At 36.9% G+C, this 21135-nt stretch overlaps 3 protein-coding genes across 3 annotated transcripts; 1 reads left to right on the top strand and 2 right to left on the bottom strand.

Annotated features, from left to right (window-relative positions):
- Window positions 1–361: 361 nt before the first annotated feature.
- On the bottom strand, window positions 362–1369 carry LOC110890190 (putative glycine-rich cell wall structural protein 1). Its single transcript, XM_022137771.2, has one exon. It carries the CDS (start codon window positions 1263–1265, stop codon window positions 612–614), a length of 654 nt encoding a protein of 217 aa, XP_021993463.1. The 5' UTR covers window positions 1266–1369; the 3' UTR covers window positions 362–611.
- A 5384-nt stretch (window positions 1370–6753) lies between these two features.
- Window positions 6754–11425, top strand: LOC110888210 (very-long-chain 3-oxoacyl-CoA reductase 1-like). The gene is made up of 2 exons (XM_022135749.1): window positions 6754–6765; window positions 10788–11425. The coding sequence occupies exons 1-2, from the start codon at window positions 6754–6756 to the stop codon at window positions 11193–11195; spliced, it is 420 nt and encodes a 139-aa protein (XP_021991441.1). The 3' UTR covers window positions 11196–11425.
- A 4943-nt stretch (window positions 11426–16368) lies between these two features.
- Window positions 16369–20906, bottom strand: LOC110888209. Its single transcript, XM_035974975.1, has 5 exons — window positions 20620–20906; window positions 20262–20496; window positions 18997–19292; window positions 17427–18861; window positions 16369–16413 (listed from the first exon to the last, which is right to left on the bottom strand). Exons 1-5 carry the CDS (start codon window positions 20904–20906, stop codon window positions 16369–16371), a joined length of 2298 nt encoding a protein of 765 aa, XP_035830868.1.
- Between the last annotated feature and the right edge of the window lie 229 nt (window positions 20907–21135).

The raw sequence follows: 21135 nt of genomic DNA on the forward strand, positions 1-21135 counted from the left end.
GCTCGTCTCGTGAAATATTTAGTGATTTTTATGTGTTTATTTAACTATTTTTATGTATTGTTATAACAAAATATATAACATAATATATTATTTACTATTTTTATCATAAAATGATATTCATTATGCATAAATGTCTTATATATATTCATACATATAAAGGTCATTTAGGTTCGCAATAGTGTATGAAGCTCATGCTCGATCTCATTTATCAACAATCTTCATCTCGGGCTCGAGCTTGTTTAACTTAGAGTAGATGATTTTAAGTAGCTCACGAGCACCTCGAGTCATTTACACCCTAGTTGCATGCCACCTTTTTTTCTTATATTTTTTTCATTGCAGGTTAGTGGAGCTAGAATTAAGATTTATGAAAGATGTGATTTCATAAATGAAACATCTAATAGGCATGTAACTTCTACAGTTATTGTAAATTTGAATATTCATGTTCATATCCTTAGAAGCATGTAACAGAAGGAAAAAAACAAAAAACAAAATGAGTACATGCAAATTCTCTTACAACTGAATATGATGTGATTTATTGTACGGTTTACTAATGCCATAGATTATTGTCAATAATATGTGAATAATGAGATAGTTATTGTGGAAAAAATAGTTTATGGTCCATTGCCACCATCACCATCACCGTATCCGGACCCGTAACCTGACCCGTATCCAGACCCGCTCCCGTATCCTGAACCTTGCCCGTTACGCCCTCCTCCGCCTCCACCACCTCCTCCACCGCCGCCACCACCACCACCGCCACCTTTCCCATTACCACTTCCGTATCCGGACCCACTACCACTCCCATACCCGGACCCACTTCCCGAGCCATTCCCATTACCATTACCACCACCACCTCCGCCACCTCCACCGCTACCGCCACCACCACCTCCTCCTTTACCACCACCCGAACCATATCCGGAACCACTTCCGGACCCGTAGCCCGAACCGGACCCACTACCATTCCCTGACCCTCCACCACCACCACCACCACCTCCTCCTCCCCCACCACCACCACCTCCTCCCTTGCCTCCACCACCCTTTCCATATCCAGAACCACTCCCTGACCCATAACCCGAACCGGAACCCCGGCCAGCTGCTTCTCCAACACCAGTACCACCACCACCTCCTCCTTCTCCATGTCCACCACCACCTCCTCCATGACTACCACCACCACCACCAATCTTCTTAGAAGGTCTAGCAGCTAGTGAAAGGTCCACAACTATCAACACCAAAAATGCAATAGCTATGACCTTTGAGTTTGCCATATCAAACTCCAAACTATAACTGCAATATGTGTATATGTTTTAAAGCAATGCAATGCAATATAATTTAACTTGTGAGGTGATATTTTTTTTTGAACTTTGAGTTGTGTGTGGTATAAACAAGAAGAAGAAGCATTGGCTATTTATAAGCATTGCAAACCTCATCAAAGTTTAAACTACTTTAGTAGGGTCCAAGTGATGAATGATAATGTTGGATTTGAGATAGTGGTGGTGGTGGGTGGTGGTGCTCTCTAGCTAAGCTACCTCTTTGGTTGACTTGACCATGCACATCACTACACTTTTTGAGTTTTTTCTTCCACTTTTGACAAAACTAGCATCACCACCGTTCACACATTGCCACGTGGCATCCATCCCTCACAAAAAGTGCTTATTGTTTTTGAGATTTTATGATTTTTTTTGTTGTTGGTCTTATGAAAATGTTATATTCATGGTTGTGTTAAAATGAGAAACTGAAAATCAAAATTAAATTGTTTTTTTAACTTTTGATTGATCATTGAGGAGATGAGTATGATTCATGACTACCATACAAAATTTTGTAATTTGAGATCGAAAACGGTTACATGACTTGGTTTCAATAATTGGTCACAAAACGCTCACCTCAAGCGCTCTGATTTAGAGGGGAATATATGTAATTTTCACTACATGTTTTTTTGTGACCATCGTCGAAAACTGCAAATATCAGCTGATTTACGATTGAAATATTGGTCTTAAAAGCTTCGGTTTCTAGTAGTGTATTAAGATACTTGAAAATTGACTGATTTGTAATAATTTAATCATTTGTATTTCAACATATATTCCTCGTCACTTCTAGTTTGATTTGACAAAATATAAGTAACCTATCTTTCTTCTAAATAATTTGGAGTTAATAACATGAAAGGACAATTAGACAATGAGGGATAACCATCGTATAAATATCTATGTCAGGTTATTTGCTTAAACTTGCATAGAAACTAATGGGATTTCCCGCTATGTGGCGGGCTTTCGATGTCACACCCCGGACACGTAAAACAACAAATCATGACGGAAACGTCGGAGAGTGTTGTAACAGAATCATTGTTTCATAACACATGGAAATTTGAAATTTTGTTTTATTGATTAAAAGAGCTACAATGTCTTAACAACAAAGGAGCATAACATAATTAACTAGTCTTGCATCTTTTAACGTCACTAAGGCCCAAGTCCACCTAAGTGTATCTTGATCAATCCTATGCATCATTTCCTGAAACACATGTGAAAATAGGTACGTCAGCATAAAAATGCCTGTGAGATACATAGGTTTTGTGAAAATATGATTCATGACTTAAGTTTAAAGAAATGTTTAATAAAAATTTGTCATGAATCTTGTTAAGTGTTTTCTTTCATAAATCATATGAAAACTTGATAAGAAAAATCAAATTATATAAAAGATAGATGTATGGTTAATTAAATAACCAAGTAAAAATGAGTTGTATAAAATAAACTGTTTGTAATACAATGTCTTGTGAAAAATATATTATTTATGTAAACTGAAATATGTCTAATATTGAAATGATTTAAATAACGCTACGACATGTAATATCATACAAGCACTTATATATAGGAAGTACCAGCAGCGTATACACCATGCTTGTATCATATTACACACGCCTCGTTACTCAAATCACTTACCCAAACAAACCACCAATGTAAATTGTTCATGTATAAATCAATTGTCAAGTGTTATTCTGTAAACCATATCAAAAATGTTTATGTCTAAGGTAAATCATGAAATGTGTATCCAAAATATCATGTATGGCAAGTGAAATATATCAACTAAACCATAGGTAAAATGCACAAAAACAAGGTATTGAAGTAAAACATGGTTTAAATCAAAGTTATGTTTTGTGGAACAAATGCATGCTATATTAATACAAACATCTATCCGGTATTGTGAAAATGCATACATTCAAGCCTTGTGACTATGGCGATAAACCCCTAAATGAATTTAAAGGTTTATCTGAGTTATGTTTATCGAATTCGGTCATTCCTTCCATCCAAACATACCTAGGATGTCAGAAACGGGAGTTGTCAATTCCTATGGTACCACTACCTACTAACGAACAGCGTAGCTAATGTTAATGAATGTATTTTGGCCCCATTTAAACAAACCAAATGTCATACCTAAATGTAAGCATTGATGAAAACAAATGTACTAAGTATGCAACAAATGGACATACATAGCATGTGACGTGAAACAAATGTACTAAGTATGCAACAATGAACATACATAGCATGTGATGTAAAACAATGCACTAAGTATGTAATAAATGGACATACATAGCGTGAAATGTAATGTAAAACAATGTACTAAGTATGCACAAAATGGACATACATAGCATAAAATGAAATGTAAAACGATGTACTAGGTATGCAACAAAGGACATACATAGCAAAAACACAATGAAATCATGTACTATAAGTGTACTAGTGAACATAACAAGCATATGATAGGAAAACATGGAAAGCACAAAAGTAACAAGTAGGCACATGTGTTTCACCCCAAAACGTTTGTAAAACAGTAAAAGAGGGGACCGTGTACTCACTTGAGATTGCTTAATAGTCTTTAGATAACCACCAAGCAAAGCAATAAAGATCGCGGAATCAAACGACACCTAATATAGGTAACTATGTTAATAAACGGACCTAAATCGGAGGATCAGATAAAACGTGGTTTCATAAACCAAATGAGTGTAAGAACTCATGTAATATGGTTTAACAAAGTTCACATTCTAAAACGGAACCTATCCTAAGTGCTTATGACCCATTATGACTCGTATAGGTAGCTTACGCTACTTTAACGCGTCGTTCACGTAAAACGCGTTTGGACCGCCTAACTAGTCCTATGACAAGTAAAATATGCCTTAACATGTCTAATATCATTGGCAAATCAGTTTAGATGTCAAAATTTATGTTACATATGCTTAAAATGAATTTTGGCGTAAAAAGGGCATTTTGGTCATTTTCCTAAGGCATATAAACTACCTATCATACAACTAACTAAACGTCGTAACCATAAGGTATAACCTCAGAAGGTTATTCCCTATACAACTATGGTCACCTAGTGTGTTTGGTCGGATCCTAATGATCGACCAAACGGGTCGGGTTCGAAAGTCTAAGCGATTGTTTAGATCGCTTATCTTACGACCCTATATAAGCACAAATCTAAAAGCGACGAGCTAAACATGTTTTAACGTGTTTAACGAAGTTTGAAAACAGGTTTGGCATCAAAACAACGGGTCTTGATACCTAAAAGTAGTTTGGTTACAAAATACGCAAGAATACGCATTTTGGCCGAAACTACGTCTCGTTACTATGCCTAGATAACGTGGTAATCAGTAGGTATAGTCACTAGGGACTATAACCATCATGATTACGCTCACTTTGCGAAGTTCGAACGAACTTCTTGTTGACCATAAACTGGTCAATGCAGAAAGTCAAACACAGTTTGACTTTCATGCTAAAAACGCATAAAAGAACAAAAGAATACTTACAACGGGTCCAAGAACGGAAGCTTTGATCCGAATATTCTCAGGTATGAAGTGATAAACACATCAACTTAGAGAACCAATTCAGATTCAAGGTGTGAGTTTGAGAGTGAAGTGGGTGGGGGTATTTATAGATTTCCTAGAACCGTTAAGATCGTTCATCGAATACCGTGCTTCAATCTCAACCGTACATGTGCACCCATGGTTTTGTAATACCATGGGCACCTTAAAATGGCCCCTAGAATGTTGAAATACCATGGGTGCCTCAAAAACTAGCTCATGGTTTTGATTTGATGGGTTTTGGAAGCTTGGAGTGGCCACCAAAGAAAAAAATGCAATGCTGGCAGACTAAACCGTAAGTCCTGTTCTGGAAACAGTAAGCCACGGTTGGGCCAGGCTGGTCACACTCACAAGTTTTCATTTGTTGCAACTTTGGCCCCTTTGACATCCAAACTTGCGTTTTTCACTTCTAACACCCGTTTAACCAAATTTTTAGACTCTATAAGGATGTTAAATCATAGGGGACATGAAACATGCTCAAAAATATGTCGGATGTCGGTTCGTTTGGTCGTACGATCACGTTATTCGGTTAATTACGACGAAACACGAACGGACGTGAAAAATGATCCAAATTACGCGACGAATGGAATTTTATCATGCAAATCACTAAAATAAAATATTTTAATGATTACATAAATTTTTGGATGTCCGGATGTATTCAGAACGTAAGATATGCGCGAAAATGCAAACTTATGCACTTTTTGATGCTTTTAGTCCCTGAATGACCAAAAAGTTTATTTTAGCATACCGAACCCCTCAAAGCCTATTTCTAAGCTATGTAAAGGATATTTAGGGTATGTTTAACTTATGATCAAGTTCCGGAATGTTCGTTACAGTACGAATCGGCACACTTTCGCAGTTTGTCGATTTTAGTCCCTGTAAGCGAATAAGCTTGATTTTGCCATACCAAAGTCTTCAAAACTTATTTCTAAGTTATGTGAAGGTTATTTAAGGTATGTTAAGCATAACTTGATATTCCGGAGTATTTGTTGCGTTAAACTGATTACGTTTACGCACCAATTTGTGTATAACTCTCCAGAAAGTGATTTAGAGCTTGAAATCGAACAAGAATTGATATGTGCAAAATGATACACATATTTATACAAATCCCAAGTATGAAATACAATATTTCATTGATTTGGTATTTGTTTGATGGCCGTGGAGGCACAGGTGTCACATTCGATCGATATTAGATCAGTTCGGTTTGATTCGTTGCCGTAACTATACGATGACAAAATATAATTTTTATTGAAGGGCGTACCCATCCCAATCCGAGTGTGGGCGGGCGCACCCCTTGAAAAAATAAATTTTAGTGTTATTTTTCGCTAGAAATTTCAACCGCACCCCTTTGAAATTTCACCCGCACCCTTGAAAATTTTCAACCGCCTCACTTAGAAAAAAAATATTACAAAGTTATAAAAAAATCAAACACTGATTATTATTTTATATATAAGTATATAACACAATTTATTTAATTATTCTTTAACCACTTATTACCTAATTACTTAACCTAATCAAAGCCCAATCTACAATCTATTTTTATTAACCCAAGCACAAACCAACTCAAAGAAATTTGAACTAAATAAAATAACCCAAACCCATCCACCCATTCCAATTCCAACTCCAAATCCTGCCCCAAAAAAACTCCCAACGACTTGATCTTTTTATGTTTTTTTTTTATATTTTTTCGGTTGTTCTAGACTTGTAGTTAAATGATTTTGTTGTTTTATTTATAGCTTTGTTTGTTTAAATGATTAGTTACAAGTAATCAACATTTAATACTAGGGCATAAATGTTTGAAAATGAAATTGAAAATTATGGACTATGGTTGATCATGATAGTTTATTTTTTTAAGTGTTTAGTGTTATTTTATGAACTTATGGAGCGATTTATATGTGATAGTAACCATGAGTAAGAATGTAATGAACCTAAGGAGTGTTTAGTATTTCTAGATGATGTTTTTGATAGATTTCAAAAAATGAAAACATGAGGGCACAATATTAAATACGTTTGTATTGACGTTTGACATGTTTTTTATGATTATATAAATTTTTGTTTAATGTTCTTTTGTCTTACGTGACCCGACCTGACCCGCTATGAACCGATTTTTTATATATAGCCAGAGGGCTAAAATCTTTAAAAATATTACGCACCCTTAGCAAAAAATTTATGGGTCCGTCACTGTTTTTATTAAAGTAGTTTATTTAATTTATCATTTACAAAGAACATAGTATTTTTATTAAAGTTATAAACTGCAAAATATTAATCATAAGTTGAAAATAACATTGTAACACGAAATTCACTACAAATAAAATTCGAAAGAGGTGACCTTTTTTTAAATGTATAGATTAATAACAAGTGTACATATTGAAGGTACTTTGAATTAAAACTTTAAAAAAATATATCTGAGCTCATTATTAAAAATTAAAGCAGAAAATTAGTTTCACGCGTGACAGATGTGAAAGCAGAGAGATATTTGGATAGATCCGAAGAAACATGCAAAATGCCACCACAAGTTCATATTCCACTTTGTAAAAATGCCACCAATTTTGTTGTGGTTGAATTGATGTTTGTACTTATAGCAGGTCTATTCATATTCAACCAACCAAACAAAATGATTATTATCTGTTGTTTGTATTTGTATCAGGTCAAATCATATTCAACCAAAACAAACTCATTATTTGATTTAAGAGGGAGTGTAGTATAGTGGTATCAAGGCCTACGCGTGAAAGAAAAGTGTTATTTCTCATGATATTGAGAGTTCAAATATCATAGTGAACAAAGTGTAGATGTAAGAGTAGAATTGAAAAATGTGTGAGTTGGTCCCTTAAAAAAGGAATTCGAACTTGATAAGCTCAAAATTTAAACTAAGACATATTCAAATTCAATTTTCTAGCTTTTAAATCAGGTTAATTCAAACCAAATTCCGAATTTGGTTTCTGATTTAGTGATTTTTATATCCAACCCGACCCAATCCAAATACAAGAATTCGATTTATATATTACTAGGTTATAACCCCGTGTATTACACGGGTTGAATAAATAAATTTTATATACTAAATAATAAAACAATATATCTTTAAAAACCTCATTTATTGCACAGGTTGAATAAATATGATTTTTTATATTAAATAATAAAAAGTTATATCTATAAGAACCATATTGTACGGTTGAATAAATGTAGTTTTATGTACCAAATAAAAAGTTATATCTTTAAAACCACGTGTATTACACGGGTTGAATAATGTAATATTGTTTACCAAATAATAAAAAATACTTCTTTATAAATATGCGCATTACACGGTTTGAATAAGTGTAATTTTCTGTACTAAATAATAAAAAAAATATATATCCTTAAAAAACCCCGTATATTACGAATTCAAAAAAATCTAATTTTATATATCAAATAATAAAAAGTTATATCTAAAAAACTTCATGTATTACATGCATCGAGTAAATGTAATTTTGTGTAGTGAAAAAAAAATATTTAATATATTAATACAAAGTTTGGTTTTCGTGATAAAAATATATTATTCTATTGTTGCAAAATTTGTTAACGAAGGCTCAATAAATTTAACCCTTTATTTAAAACTCTGTAAATGTATAAATGATAAATAATATTAGGTGGTCTTCTAATCGATGGTTCAAATGCTTTCATATTTGTAAACTTGACAAACATCACACGTTTTGTTCATACATGACACAAAATATTTTTTGGATATCAGAAACGCGTCTTAAAAATATCATTTTTTAATTGTAAATCTTAGTTATTAACTATTTGATTTTTTATTTACTTAACCCGTGTAATACACGAGGTTATTATAAAATAATAAAAGAAAGGTATTCTATTAATAATTAATAACTTTAAGAGAAACACTTATTGCACGGGTTGAATAAATATGATTTTTTATATTAAATAATAAAAAGTTATATCTATAAGAACCATATTGTACGGGTTGAATAAATGTAGTTTTATATACCAAATAAAAAGTTATATATTTAAAACCACGTGTATTACACGGGTTGAATAAATGTAATATTGTTTACCAAATAATAAAAAAATACATCTTTATAAATATGCGCATTACACGGTTTGAATAAGTGTAATTTTCTGTACTAAATAATAAAAAAATATATATCCTTAAAAAACCCCGTATATTGTACGAATTCAATAAATCTAATTTTATATATCAAATAATAAAAAGTTATATCTAAAAAACCTCATGTATTACATGCATCGAGTAAATGTAATTTTGTATAGTGAAAATAAAAATATTTAATATATTAATACAAAGTTTGGTTTTCGTGATAAAAATATATTATTCTGTTGTCGCAAAATTTGTTAACGAAATCTCAATAAATTTAACCCTTTATTTAAAACTCTGTAAATGTATAAATGATAAATAGTATTAGGTGGTCTTCTAATCGATGGTTCAAATGCTTTCATATTTGTAAACTTGACAAACATCACACGTTTTGTTCATACATGACATAAAATATTTTTTGGATATCAGAAACGCGTCTTAAAAATATCATTTTTTAATTGTAAATCTTAGTTATTAACTATTTGATTTTTTTTATTTACTTAACCCGTGTAATACACGAGGTTATTATAAAATAATAAAAGAAAGGTATTCTATTAATAATTAATAACTTTAAGAGAAACACGTCTCTTAATGTATTTGTAACAAATATGTGACACAAAATAAAATAACGCACCCAAGTTGTTAACATACATTTAGCACATTAATTTTGTTACAAAAAAACTAAATAATAATTATCTATAAGATATTAAACTAATAATATTTAGTAGAAGGGTTATCTATAATATAAGATATTAAACTAAATAATATTAAACTAAAAATAATAATTATCTATAAGAGATTAAACTAAAATAATAATTATCTATAAGAGATGGCATAGTATGATGACAAGTGTCCTAAAAGTGGTTTCTTTTATTATATAGTATAGATTCACATTTTTATGAAAAATACATTTATTTTTTATCTTTTGTTTTTTAACGACTTAAATTACACCAAAATCCGTCTTTAACAGGGCTCGAACCATTGACATCAAGAAGAGCAAAACCTTAACTCCAATGGTTTTGCCAATCGAACCCAAGCCTCCACCCATATATATATCTATATCTACTATATATTGGGGCCATCCAAATCGTTCGTCGCTCGCTCAGAAAATGCTCGTTCGATTTGAGACTCGATTGTAAACGAGTTGCTCTGCTCGATTCGGTTTGTAACCGAGCCAAGCATGAGCAAAAGTCCGTTCGGCTTGGTTCAGCTTGAATTATTAATTTTAATTAGTGTATATATATATACACACACAAACACATACATCTATAATCATGCATATACACACTTACATATATACTTAAATATAAAAGTAAACTGCAATTTTATCCCCTGGGGTTTAGGCCAATTGGCACACTTAACCCCCCCTCCCTAACGAAATAATTGCTATTTTACCCCCCAACGTTGATGTTCTGTCGCAATTTTACCCCCTGCCGTCAGTCAACATTTATTTGACTGTTATAGGCAGGGGTATTTTGGTAATCTTACCCCATATTTATTATTATTATTATTATTAAAATCAAATTATCATCATCATCCTATATTCACTCCTTCTAGATTCAATCACACTAAATCAGCTATATGCTGCCAATCAACCACCCCTAACCTCCTTCATCGTCTGTCTTCTCTATGGCTTCCACAGGCAAGTATTCCCTCATCTATATCCTTCTCTTAATCTTCCACTTTTCATACATTAAATCCTCTACATATCCCCAAGATTCACCCTCCAACTTCACCCATCTAAACCCACCAAACACTACACTAACTTACTTCATCTAGCAGCAGAGAACAACAGCAGCAACAACGCCGCCACCATGGCGGCGATGGCGGCGACCAGCCGGAGTGTTTAATGAATAGGGTTTTCTTTGGATTTGTCATTTCTTCATCGGTTATTGTAACCCCGGATCAGATTTTAAGAAGTGGTTTGGGAAAACCCAGATCAAAGAAGTGGTTTTTTATCTTTCTGGTGATTTAAATGAAGGGATCAAGAGGATCAGTGAGGCAATTGATGGGTTAGATGTTGGGATTTTGATAAATAATGCAGGGGTTTCGTATCCTTATGCTAGGTTTTTTCATGAAGTGGATGATGAGTTGTTGACTAATTTGATTAAAGTCAACGTTCAGGGGACTACTAGAGTGACACATGCTGTGTTGCCTGCTATGGTGAAGAGGAAGAAAGGTGCTATTGTGAATATTGGATCTGGTGCTGCTATTAATATTCCTTCTGATCCTCTTTATGCTGTTTATGCTGCTACTAAAGCGTAAGTTTTTTTTTTTATTATTAGTATAAAGTTTTGATTTTAAAATTTGGGTACAAGAATAGTGGCATTGATGTGCAGTGTCAGGTACATTGTTGAATGTTTTACTTCATAGAAATTTTATTAATTAGCAGTATACTAAGTCGGATATCCGTCGTTATCGTTTTATTTTTCTCATAAAAATGTTGATCGGTTATTGTAACCCCGGATTAGATTTCAAGATTGTTTTGTCTGTCACTCGCTTTTCTTGATCTGAGATAGATACAAGTCCTGTATCTATTTGTGTGTATGAAATTGGGCAATTGTGAGTTAGATGTCTCAATTGTCTGAACCTCAAGGCTCTTCTAAAGCTTTTCAACAAAGGGGTTTTCGTCTTCAAGCTCCACTGGTGAGTTTACATATAGATTTTGTGTTTAGAAGAAACCCAGATGAAATTGTTGTGACATGAGTGATTTTTCTTGAATTTTTGTCAATTGGGTGTGATATAGGTTGTGGGTATTTAATCGGTGGTTTACTTATAACCAGGTGGGTGGTCGAGGCTGATGGTGGTGGAGGTGGGTGGTGGTGGCGGCTGATGGTGGTGGGGGGTGGATGGTGGCGGCTGATGGTGGGGGGTAATTGTGCGACATAACAAGAACGTCGGGGGGTAATATTAAAGGGCAATATAGTCATTTCACATTAAAGTTAACAGATCTGTTAACAAATTTGAGGCCGGGGGGTAAGGTTGCGACATAACAGCAAACGTTGGGGGGTAAAATTGTAATTATTTCGTTAGGGGGGGGTAAGGGTGCCAATCACCCCAAACCCCAGGGGGTAAAATTGCAGTTTACTCTAAATATAAATTGAATTTATAGTTTAATATATACCACTCTAACTAATAGATTTTGGTTCACTATATACAAATTTACAACTATATCTATACGTACTAACCCAATCACGACAATAAAAAAATTAACACCAAATCTAAAAGTTAAACCCTAAACCGCTAAAAGACGGCCTGTTCATCGCCTCAATGTCTCATGTTGTTACTCTAAATCGATCGTCCTCTGCTCTCAACGTCATTGTTTGTGCAATATGATCATCGTCTCATCGGTCACAACATTATTATTCATAAAGAAAATATCATGCCATGAAATGTGCCTGTTTTGAAAGACATAAAAACTTGAGACCCAACATTGTCACTATCTACCTCCGTAAACTTAAATCGGGCGACACAGTTGTTAAAATCGCTTAAAATTCGCTCAACGCTCGCTCAGAATATTTATTGCTCGGAAAATGCTCGTTTGATTTGAGGCTCGGTTTTATATGAGCCGCTCCGCTCCGTTTAATTTGTAAACGAGACAAACACGAGCAAAGTTCCGCTCAATTTAACCTGACTCGTTATATACTTTATTATTTAGGTATTTATTATGTCCCATTGTTTAGTTTATCCAAATCAACCTGAATATGGATCCATCAACTCAAATTTGACTTCAAATTCAATTTCAAAAATCAAAAGTAAATAACCTAGAAACCAATTCAACAAACATAGTAAAAACAGTTATTAAATTGAAAAAATTGAAGTTTCACTTTAATTTATATCAAGTCAAATACAAGCATATTTATTTTAAGTTTTTCATCAAAATTCTTTACACTCTATTAAAACCTTAGGTGGATGACCGTAAGTTATTGAAGGTCGTGGTTACAGTTATTGTAGTCATGGTAGTCATTTTGGTACACAACACCATAGTCCAATGTGGTGGCATTGGCCCTTGTTGATGCCACAAATAATAGACCAAGGATAGTAGCTGGGTTATTTAGGCAAAAGGGTTGAAGGGTTCAACTTTGCCTAACGCAGGTCGTGGGGTCCCCCCACGTTTGCAAGACGTGGAGAGAGGTTCACTAGTTTATTTTTGTTGTTGGCTAGAGATCCTTTTCTGAAGTGTGTTCAGATTCGGATGATCTAGCAAAAGGAATGTGTGTGTTGATTATGAGAGAAAGTATCTTGCGAGAAGCAAGTGCTTGTGATGTATAACCAGGGATTTTGAGGAATCAAGGCTGGCCAGGAATGTCCTCGTGAGTTAATGAAGTGTCAAATTTATAAGAGAAGACATTTCTCGAAAGGGAATGTGTTTGACTAGTGACTATGCTTGCAGTGGAGGTTTTGCCCTTTTGGGGGGTTGAAGGCTTTGACCTGCGGGTAAAAGAGTGTGTTCTGAGGACCTGTATTACTTTTACGGCTGGTGAGTTGGTGAAGTAATCCAGAGACATGACTACTTACTGTTTCGTGTTACTTTATTTCAGTTCCCCAGGTTTTTAACCTTTGAACTGTTTAACCTTTTAGGCATCTACGTATTTAAGTCATTTATATTTGGCTTTGGGCTACCCTCGTCATCAGCCCCCCAAGTCAGAGGTTTTTGGGGAATGAACTCAAAAACATCTGACTTTCATACATTTATTTTATTGCCTAAAGGCTTCAAGGGTTCGAACCTTGAAGGGTTGGAAACGGTTTTGGGTTTTTTGAATTTGATAAGACAGTTGACAAGACTTGTGGCAGTTTGTCAGGCGGCGGTTTTAATTTCCCTTGCCTAATTATATTTCTTTCTTATCTCATTAACTGATATATTTTAACCAGAAGAACATTATTTGCTCCTTTTTTCTCTCAAGTTTCCCCCTTTTTCAAATCAGGTCTGTTTCGCTTTGCTTATTTTGTTTTTAATTTTTCATATCATGGGTGCTCGTAAGGATTTGGCAAAATCGTTTTCCCGAATGACTCAAGAGGAAGTCGATTTGTTTTGTATGGAGTGGGGAATAGGGACAAGGTTTAAACCGGTTGCACCGGCTTGTGATGAATCTATCAATGAATGTCCTCCTGGTTCAATTGCTTTATATTGTCGACATTTTGAGTTTTCCAATCTTTGTTACCCGTTTTCAAACTTCGTTTTGAACATTTTGGAATACTATCGAGTTTCCTTCGGTCAGATTCATCCTCTTGGCATGGCTAGGGTTTTACATTTTGAAATTTTGTGTCGGGCCTCTGGGTATGATCCATCCCTGTTATCATTCCGCCGTTTCTTTCGGCTTGCTAAGAATGGTGATTGGTTTACCTTCGAGACCACTCAAGTTGATACCTGCTTGGTTTCGTCCATGGTTTCTACACTTGAGGTCTGGAAGGACCGGTTTTTTCTGGGTGTCCGAAGAGATTGTTCCCTTTAAACTTGTTTGGAGACACCCAGATGCCGTTTTGAACGAACCAGAGCCTTCTGCTTCTGACATAAACACTCGTTTTTTAGAAACTCTCAGGGAGTGCCCTTCGAGGCTTCGTCCCTTCCCTGAGCATTTGTTGGTGTTATTGGGTCTTAGTAAAGTGTGGGAAAAGGCCAATCGGGATCCGGTGCTTATTAGAGATGGGAAGGGTATGCTTTTGTTCCTCTCTTGCTCTTCTGTTCCTATTTCTTTGTTTGCTTATGTGTTTTTATATTTGTGTTGCAGTTATGTCTGCTCTTGACTTTATCAAAAGTGATGATACCTCCGACGTTGGTTTTAATGATGTTGCTGCCACCCCTGGTGAGAATGCAGTTGTTAGGGGTTCTGATTATAGGTTCGAGGGTTCCGGGTATGTAAATGTCCCCAATGTCAGAGGTTTTACCAAGGCTACTGCTTCCAAGGGTTCCACTCGTCGTTTACAACGCCATCTAAAAGGTATTGATCAGCCTTCTGGTTCGGAGCCTATTGATGTTAGCGATGATATTGAAGTGTCAGCAGATCAAGCTATGGATGTCAGCAAGGGTAAGGAGAAGGAGTTGATTGTTTCGAACAAAAAGAAGAAGTTAATTAAGAAAGGTAGCACTCCTATTATTCAAGGTTCGTCAGTCAAAAGCGTTGAAAGCTTCGAAGGTTCAGAGGGTCAGGAGGTTTATGTGCCTAATTGGGGGGTTAAAGTTGGTGATAGTTTCAAAGACCCGGCTGTTTGTGCTGAGGCCTTAGCTCATTTTGCTCCTCCCGGTGTTCAAAGCGCTATATCTGAGATGGAGGCTGATCATCTTATTTCTAGGATGATGCTGAGTTCCTGCAACCTTTCTGCCCTGTTGGCTGAAGGTGTTACTCGCTTTGCTAAAGGCATGCAGGAGTATAAGGAGGCCTCTAAGAAGAAGGAAAAGATGAAAGCTTCGATTCCCGCTATGAAGAAGGAGATTGATAGTTTTTCTGAAAAAGAGCTGGCTTGGGTTAAGAAGGAGGGTGAGCTGACAAGAAGACATGAGATTGAGATGAGTGATCTCAAAAAGAGTTTTGCGGCCGATAGATTGAAGCTAAAATCCGACAGGGAGGCCTTAGTTGTTCAACAAAAGGCCTTTGATGAGGAAAAAGAGAGCTTAAAGGCTTCGGTTGCCCAAGCTACTGGAGATAATCAGTGGCTTATTGAGCAGGGTTTTCACCAAGTTGTGACCTACCTTCTTCATTCCAAAGAGTTCAATTCTGCTCTAGGTGAGGTTTACACTAAACTGCTCAATCTCGGTAAACATCAAGGTCTTCTTACAGGTTATAAGCTTCATGAGTCTGGCCATCCTTTGGAAAAATCTCCTTTGTACCGTCCTGAGGCTTCCGATATCTTCAAGGGTTCCGTAGAGCAGATGGAAAGGCTAACATACCCGTATGTGAGCCAGGTTGCTTCTTGCTATGGTAAGCCCCTCTCTGTCTTGAAGGATCTAAAGCCTGATGGTCTTAATGAGAAGGTATGTATCGAAGTACTCAGTTCTCTTTCAAGGAAACATTCCTATTCAAGAGATAGCGAAGATACCTTTTCTGGAGAACTTGATGCTCCTAAGGATGCCAGCTTGGAGGGTTCGGCTGTTGGTGGTGAAGGCTCAAAGGCTAAGAAGGTTAAGAAGACTAAGAAGGCCAAAGGTAACAGTTCTGGTGCTTCTAAGCCTTCTACTGATGCATGATATTCGTAGCTTTCTTAGCGCTTTAAAACAATTTATGGTTTGTAATCTTAACTCCAAACAATGTTAGGTTTGCAGGAACCCTTAATGTTCCTGTTATGTGGTTGTGCTTTTAGGCCTGTATGGCCGTTTGCAAGCCACTAGGACTTGCTTTGACTCGTGTTTGAATGGTTGAAAGTCTTTCAGGGCTTTCTTTGTTATGATATTTATGTTTAACTATTTCCTTTGTGCTTTGTTTTTATGCTTGTGCCTATTTCGTTAAGGCAGCTTTGTTGGTTTTAAGCTTTTAAGCTTTTTGGCTACCTGTAGGTAGGTTGAAGCCTTTAAGGTTTTGAGTCATCTCATACGTGGTTTGAAGCCTTGAAGGCTTCTTAATTTTGTAACTTGACTTGGTTTGTATTTTTAACCTTTGGTACAAGTTGTTAATTTATTTCCTTTTTCTTGTATCTTTGTCTTTGTTAAGTTTGCGTTGTCTTTTTGTTTTATATACCTTAAAGGGTTTAGTGCTGCAGACACTTAGCCTTGGTATTTTTAACAAGAAGACATAGCATCTATCCTTTTTATCATTTTATTTGATTTCGTAAGCCTGTTAGTTTGCTATTTTTCTAAGGTTTAAGGAACATTTGGTGTAGGTTGTTTAAACCTGTCTATGAGACCACTTTGTTTTTTATAATAAGTCTCATGGAGTTGTATTAATTTAGAAACTCGCCCCTTATATAGGTCCATTCAACCCTTAAACCTATTGAGCGATGTGGCCTGGGAGCTCAACCCCTTACATGGCCCTTGCCATGGAGTTTTTTGCTAGGTTCTCAACCTGATTTTAGGATAGAAAGACAAATTTGATAAAACAACTTCATTCATTCAAGAGACATTTTTACAAAAGGTTTTCATAGTTCAACTCTTGAAATGTAACATTGTGAAATACAAACCAATCTTTCCGGTTTAGACATGGAACCTTTTCAAGGTTTTTCCATTCCAGTGCCTTTTACCCTCTGGGTCTGCTAGCTTGTAAGATCCACCCTTATGTGCTTCAAGGATGGTGTACGGGCCTTCCCACTTTGGGCTAAGCTTTCCTTGATTCTTTTTTTTGCTAGCTTCATTGTTTCTAAGGACCAGGTCCCCTGGCTTGAAACGTTCATTCTTGACTTTCTTGTTGTAGTAGGCTTCCATTCGTTGCTTGTATTTGGCTTCTTGAATTGCGGCTTGGTCTCGTGCTTCTTCTAGGAGTTTTAAGTTTAACATGGTCTCTTTTTTGTTCAATTCGGGATCCATGTTGACAATCGTTGTGTTACAACTCCTATTTCAGCTGGGATTACAGCTTCAGACCCAAATACCAAGCTATAGGGTGTTCTTTTGTGGCTTGTTTTTTCGGTTGTTCTTATGGCCCATAGGACACTTGGCAATTCTTCAAGCCAGTTGCTTTCATATCTTCCCAACCTGGTCTTGATTCCTTCCACTATGCTTCGATTCGTTCTTTCTACTTGACCATTCGATTGCGGGTATGCGACTGAGCTGAAAACCTGATTGATCCTGTATTCTTTGCACCAAATGCTGAAAGGCTTCTCAGCAAATTGCTTTCCATTGTCGGTGACAAGAACTCCCGGCAATCCATAACGGCAAATGATGCTTTCCCAAACGAAGTCAATGATTTGCTTGCCTGTGATTTTTACAAGTGGTTTAACCTCAGGCCACTTGGTAAAATAATCTATGGCCACCAACAAGAATTTTACTCCACCTTTGCTTGGGGGGAATGGACCAACAATGTCCATGCCCCATTTGTGGAAGGGCCATGCTGAGGTTATTGGGACAAGATCATGTTTGGGATTTTTTGGGACAGGTGCATGAATTTGGCAGGCGTCACACTTCCTTAGCTGCTCAGTGGCATCTCGGTGCATTGAGGGCCCAAAATACCCGAGGTTCATAAGTTTGGCAACCACCGATCTAGCTCCAAAATGGGCTCCACATATACCTTCATGAACCTCTTTGACCAAATACTGACTTTGCTCAGGACCAACACATCTTAGCAAGGGTGCTAGGTAACCCTTTTTGTATAGAGTCTCGCCTTGCAAAACGTACTGCCTTGCCTTGATCTTAACCCTTTCAGCTTCTGTTTGGTCATTAGGCAATTCACCATTTTTAAGGAACTTCTTGATTGGAGTCATCCAATTTGGATCTTCATCAGTGACTACGTCTTGAACTTCCAACTCATCAATTGATGGAGCTTTTAATGCTTCTACCAACACCTTCTTTGTAAGGTGTGCAAAAATGAGAGATGCGAGCTTGCTTAAGGCATCAGCCTTCTTGTTTTGGGACCTTGGAATCTGTTTGATTGTACACATTTGGAAGGTGTTCATCAATTCTTTGGATTTTTCTTTGTACATTTTCATGTTGGGCTCTTTTGCAATGTAGCTATCATTCACTTGGCTCGATACCAGCAACGAATCTGTGAACACTTCAAGCTTCTGGACCTTCATTTCTTTAGCCAGTCTTAAGCCGGCTATCAGTGCTTCGTATTCGGCTTTGTTGTTGGTTGTCTGAAAATCAAAGCGAAGAGCGTATGTGAATTCTAACCCTTCTGGGTTGACCAGAATAAGCCCGGCCCCCAACCCTTCAATGCTTGAAGCCCCATCGGTAAAGAGCTTCCAGGCTTCAAGGTTTGAAGGTTTGGTAGCAGCTGTGTTCACTTTAGTGATGGTTTGCTTGAGGACTTCTATAATGAAATCAGCCAAGACTTGGGCTTTGATGGCTTTTCTTGGGACATAGGTGATGTTATGTTCACCTAGTTCCACTGCCCATTTGGCTAATCGTCCTAAGTTTTCTGGTTTTTCAAGCACACTTCTAATAGGTTGGTCGGTGACCACTTGTATAGGATGTGCTTGAAAATACCTTCGAAGCCTTCTAGCCGTTTGAACTAAAGCTAGGGCCATTTTTTCCAAAGGAGGGTATTTGGTTTCAGCCAATTTTAGGGTTTTGCTGAAGAAATAAACGGGTACCTGGGTCTTATCTCTGTCAATGGTGAGGACCACGCTTATTACTTCTTCAGCAACTGAGAGATAGACTGAGATCAGTTCTCCTGTTTCTGGAGCCGCCATATCAGGTAGGGAAGCTAGGTGTTGCTTCATTTGGTTAAAGGCTTCTTCAGCCTCTTCAGTCCATTTGAAGTCTTTCTTATCGGTGCAACCCTTGAGCATTTTGAAAAAAGGGAGAGACCTTTCTGCCAACTTTGAGGTAAAACGCTTCAAGGCTGCAAGCTTCCCATTTAAGCTTTCAACCTCCTTCTTGGTTTTTGGTGGTTTGGTTTCGAGAACAGCTTTCACCTTGTTTGGGTTAGCCTTGATGCTTTGTTTCCCAACAATATGACCCAAGAACTTGCCTTCCTCAAACCCAAATGAACATTTTTCAGGGTTGAGCTTCATGTTAACCTTTCTGAGGTTCTTGAAAGTTTCTTGAATGTCATCGAGCATTTGATACTCCGTTTTGCTTTTGATCACCAAGTCATCGACATATGCCTCCATGTTTTTACCAATTTGGCTCGCAAAGGCTTTGTCCACTAGACGTTGGTAGGTTGCCCCAGCGTTTTTGAGGCCAAAAGGCATCGTTTGGTAATAAAAGATTCCTTTATCAGTGTGAAACGCTGTCTTTTCTTCATCTTCTTCTTTCATGAGTATTTGATGATACCCTTTGTAAGCATCAAGAAAACACTTGAAAGGGTAACCAGTGAGGGAGTCAACCTTGAGATCAATTTCCGGTAGTGGGTAGCAATCCTTGGGACAAGCCTTGTTAAGATCCTTGAAATCTATGCACATCCTCCAAGAGTTGTCTGGCTTTCTGACCATAACCGGGTTTGCAACCCATGATTGGTACTTGACTTCTCGGAGAATGCCGGCTGACACAAGCTTTTCAACTTCTTGGCAAGCAGCCAGGCTTCTCTCAGGTGCTAAACTTCTTTTCTTTTGGACCACAGGCTTGACATCCGGTGGTATTCTTAATTCATGTTCAACAATGTTCCGAGGGATCCCTGTCATATCTTCTGTACACCAAGCGAAGACATCGCTGTAATGTGTCAGCAACTTTTCAAGATAGGAGAGGGTTTCTTGTGAAAGGTTTGGATTGACCCTTATTTTCTGTTCAGGGTACTTAGGATTTATGACCAGCCTTTGCTTGTCTTCTTCACTTTTGGAACTTTTACCCTCAACCAGGTAGGCTTCTTGAGAAGGTTGGAGGGTTGTTATCCCTCTTTCGGTGGGAAATTTGACTGTGCCATGGCCAACAGACACGGCCATGTAGAATGCACACTGCCCTGGCCTTCCAATGATCACATCATAGTTTGAAGGTATGTTGATAACCATAAAGGTGAGTGGTTGGATTCTTTCCTTCTGACCTTCACTGAAACGAACATTAAGTGTCAGTTGCCCTAAAGGTTTAAGGGGTATATCGGCAATACCTTTTATGGAGGTTCCAGAGGGTTGAAGCCTTGAACGTTCTTCATTGCTCAAGCAGTTGAAGAACTTCTCAAACATGATTTCAGTAGCTGCCCCAAGGTCTATGTATGCCCTGCTTGTTTGTAATGTTCCCACAGTTGCTTCTACCACAAGAGGGTTTGAAAGAGAGTCTTTCTCTGTTGAGGAAAAGCAAACACACTGAAGCTCACAAGCTTCCAACCGTTGCCTCTTGTGTGGAACCCTTCCATCAAAATCCACTATATTGACTTCCTTACCTTTTCCTTCAGCCATTTTGTCCCTTACTCCTTTTACCAAATGAGCAAGTTCTCCGGACTTAACAACTTCTTCAATCATTTTCTTAAGCTGGAAGCAATCATTGGTATGGTGACCTTTTTCTTCATGGAATTCACAGTATTGTGTGGAGTTCTCATTCTTTCTGCTTTTGGGGAGAGGCCTAGGAGGCCGAAATTTTTGTTTGACTTCTTCTGTAGCTAGGATTTCTTGAGGAGTCTTGGTGAGAGGTGTGAAACTCATGCCTTTTTCCCTGCTGGGAGGGTTCCGGGCTTCAGACCTGCGATGGTCT

This window comes from Helianthus annuus, chromosome 7 (genome assembly GCF_002127325.2).
Source record: "Helianthus annuus cultivar XRQ/B chromosome 7, HanXRQr2.0-SUNRISE, whole genome shotgun sequence".
NCBI lineage: Eukaryota > Viridiplantae > Streptophyta > Magnoliopsida > Asterales > Asteraceae > Helianthus > Helianthus annuus.

Bases quoted from the DNA above. Each gene is read 5' to 3' on its own strand.
- LOC110890190 (XM_022137771.2), bottom strand. From the start codon at position 1,265: ATGGCAAACTCAAAGGTCATAGCTATTGCATTTTTGGTGTTGATAGTT.
- LOC110888209 (XM_035974975.1), bottom strand. From the start codon at position 20,906: ATGATTGAAGAAGTTGTTAAGTCCGGAGAACTTGCTCATTTGGTAAAA. The intron at 20,497-20,619 runs GTTCTTCAACTG...TGTTCGTTTCAG, and splicing joins ACTGAAATCATGTTTGAGAA to TGAAGGTCAGAAGGAAAGAA. The intron at 19,293-20,261 runs GTCATAAATCCT...AAAATGCTCAAG, and splicing joins AAGAAGACAAGCAAAGGCTG to GGTTGCACCGATAAGAAAGA.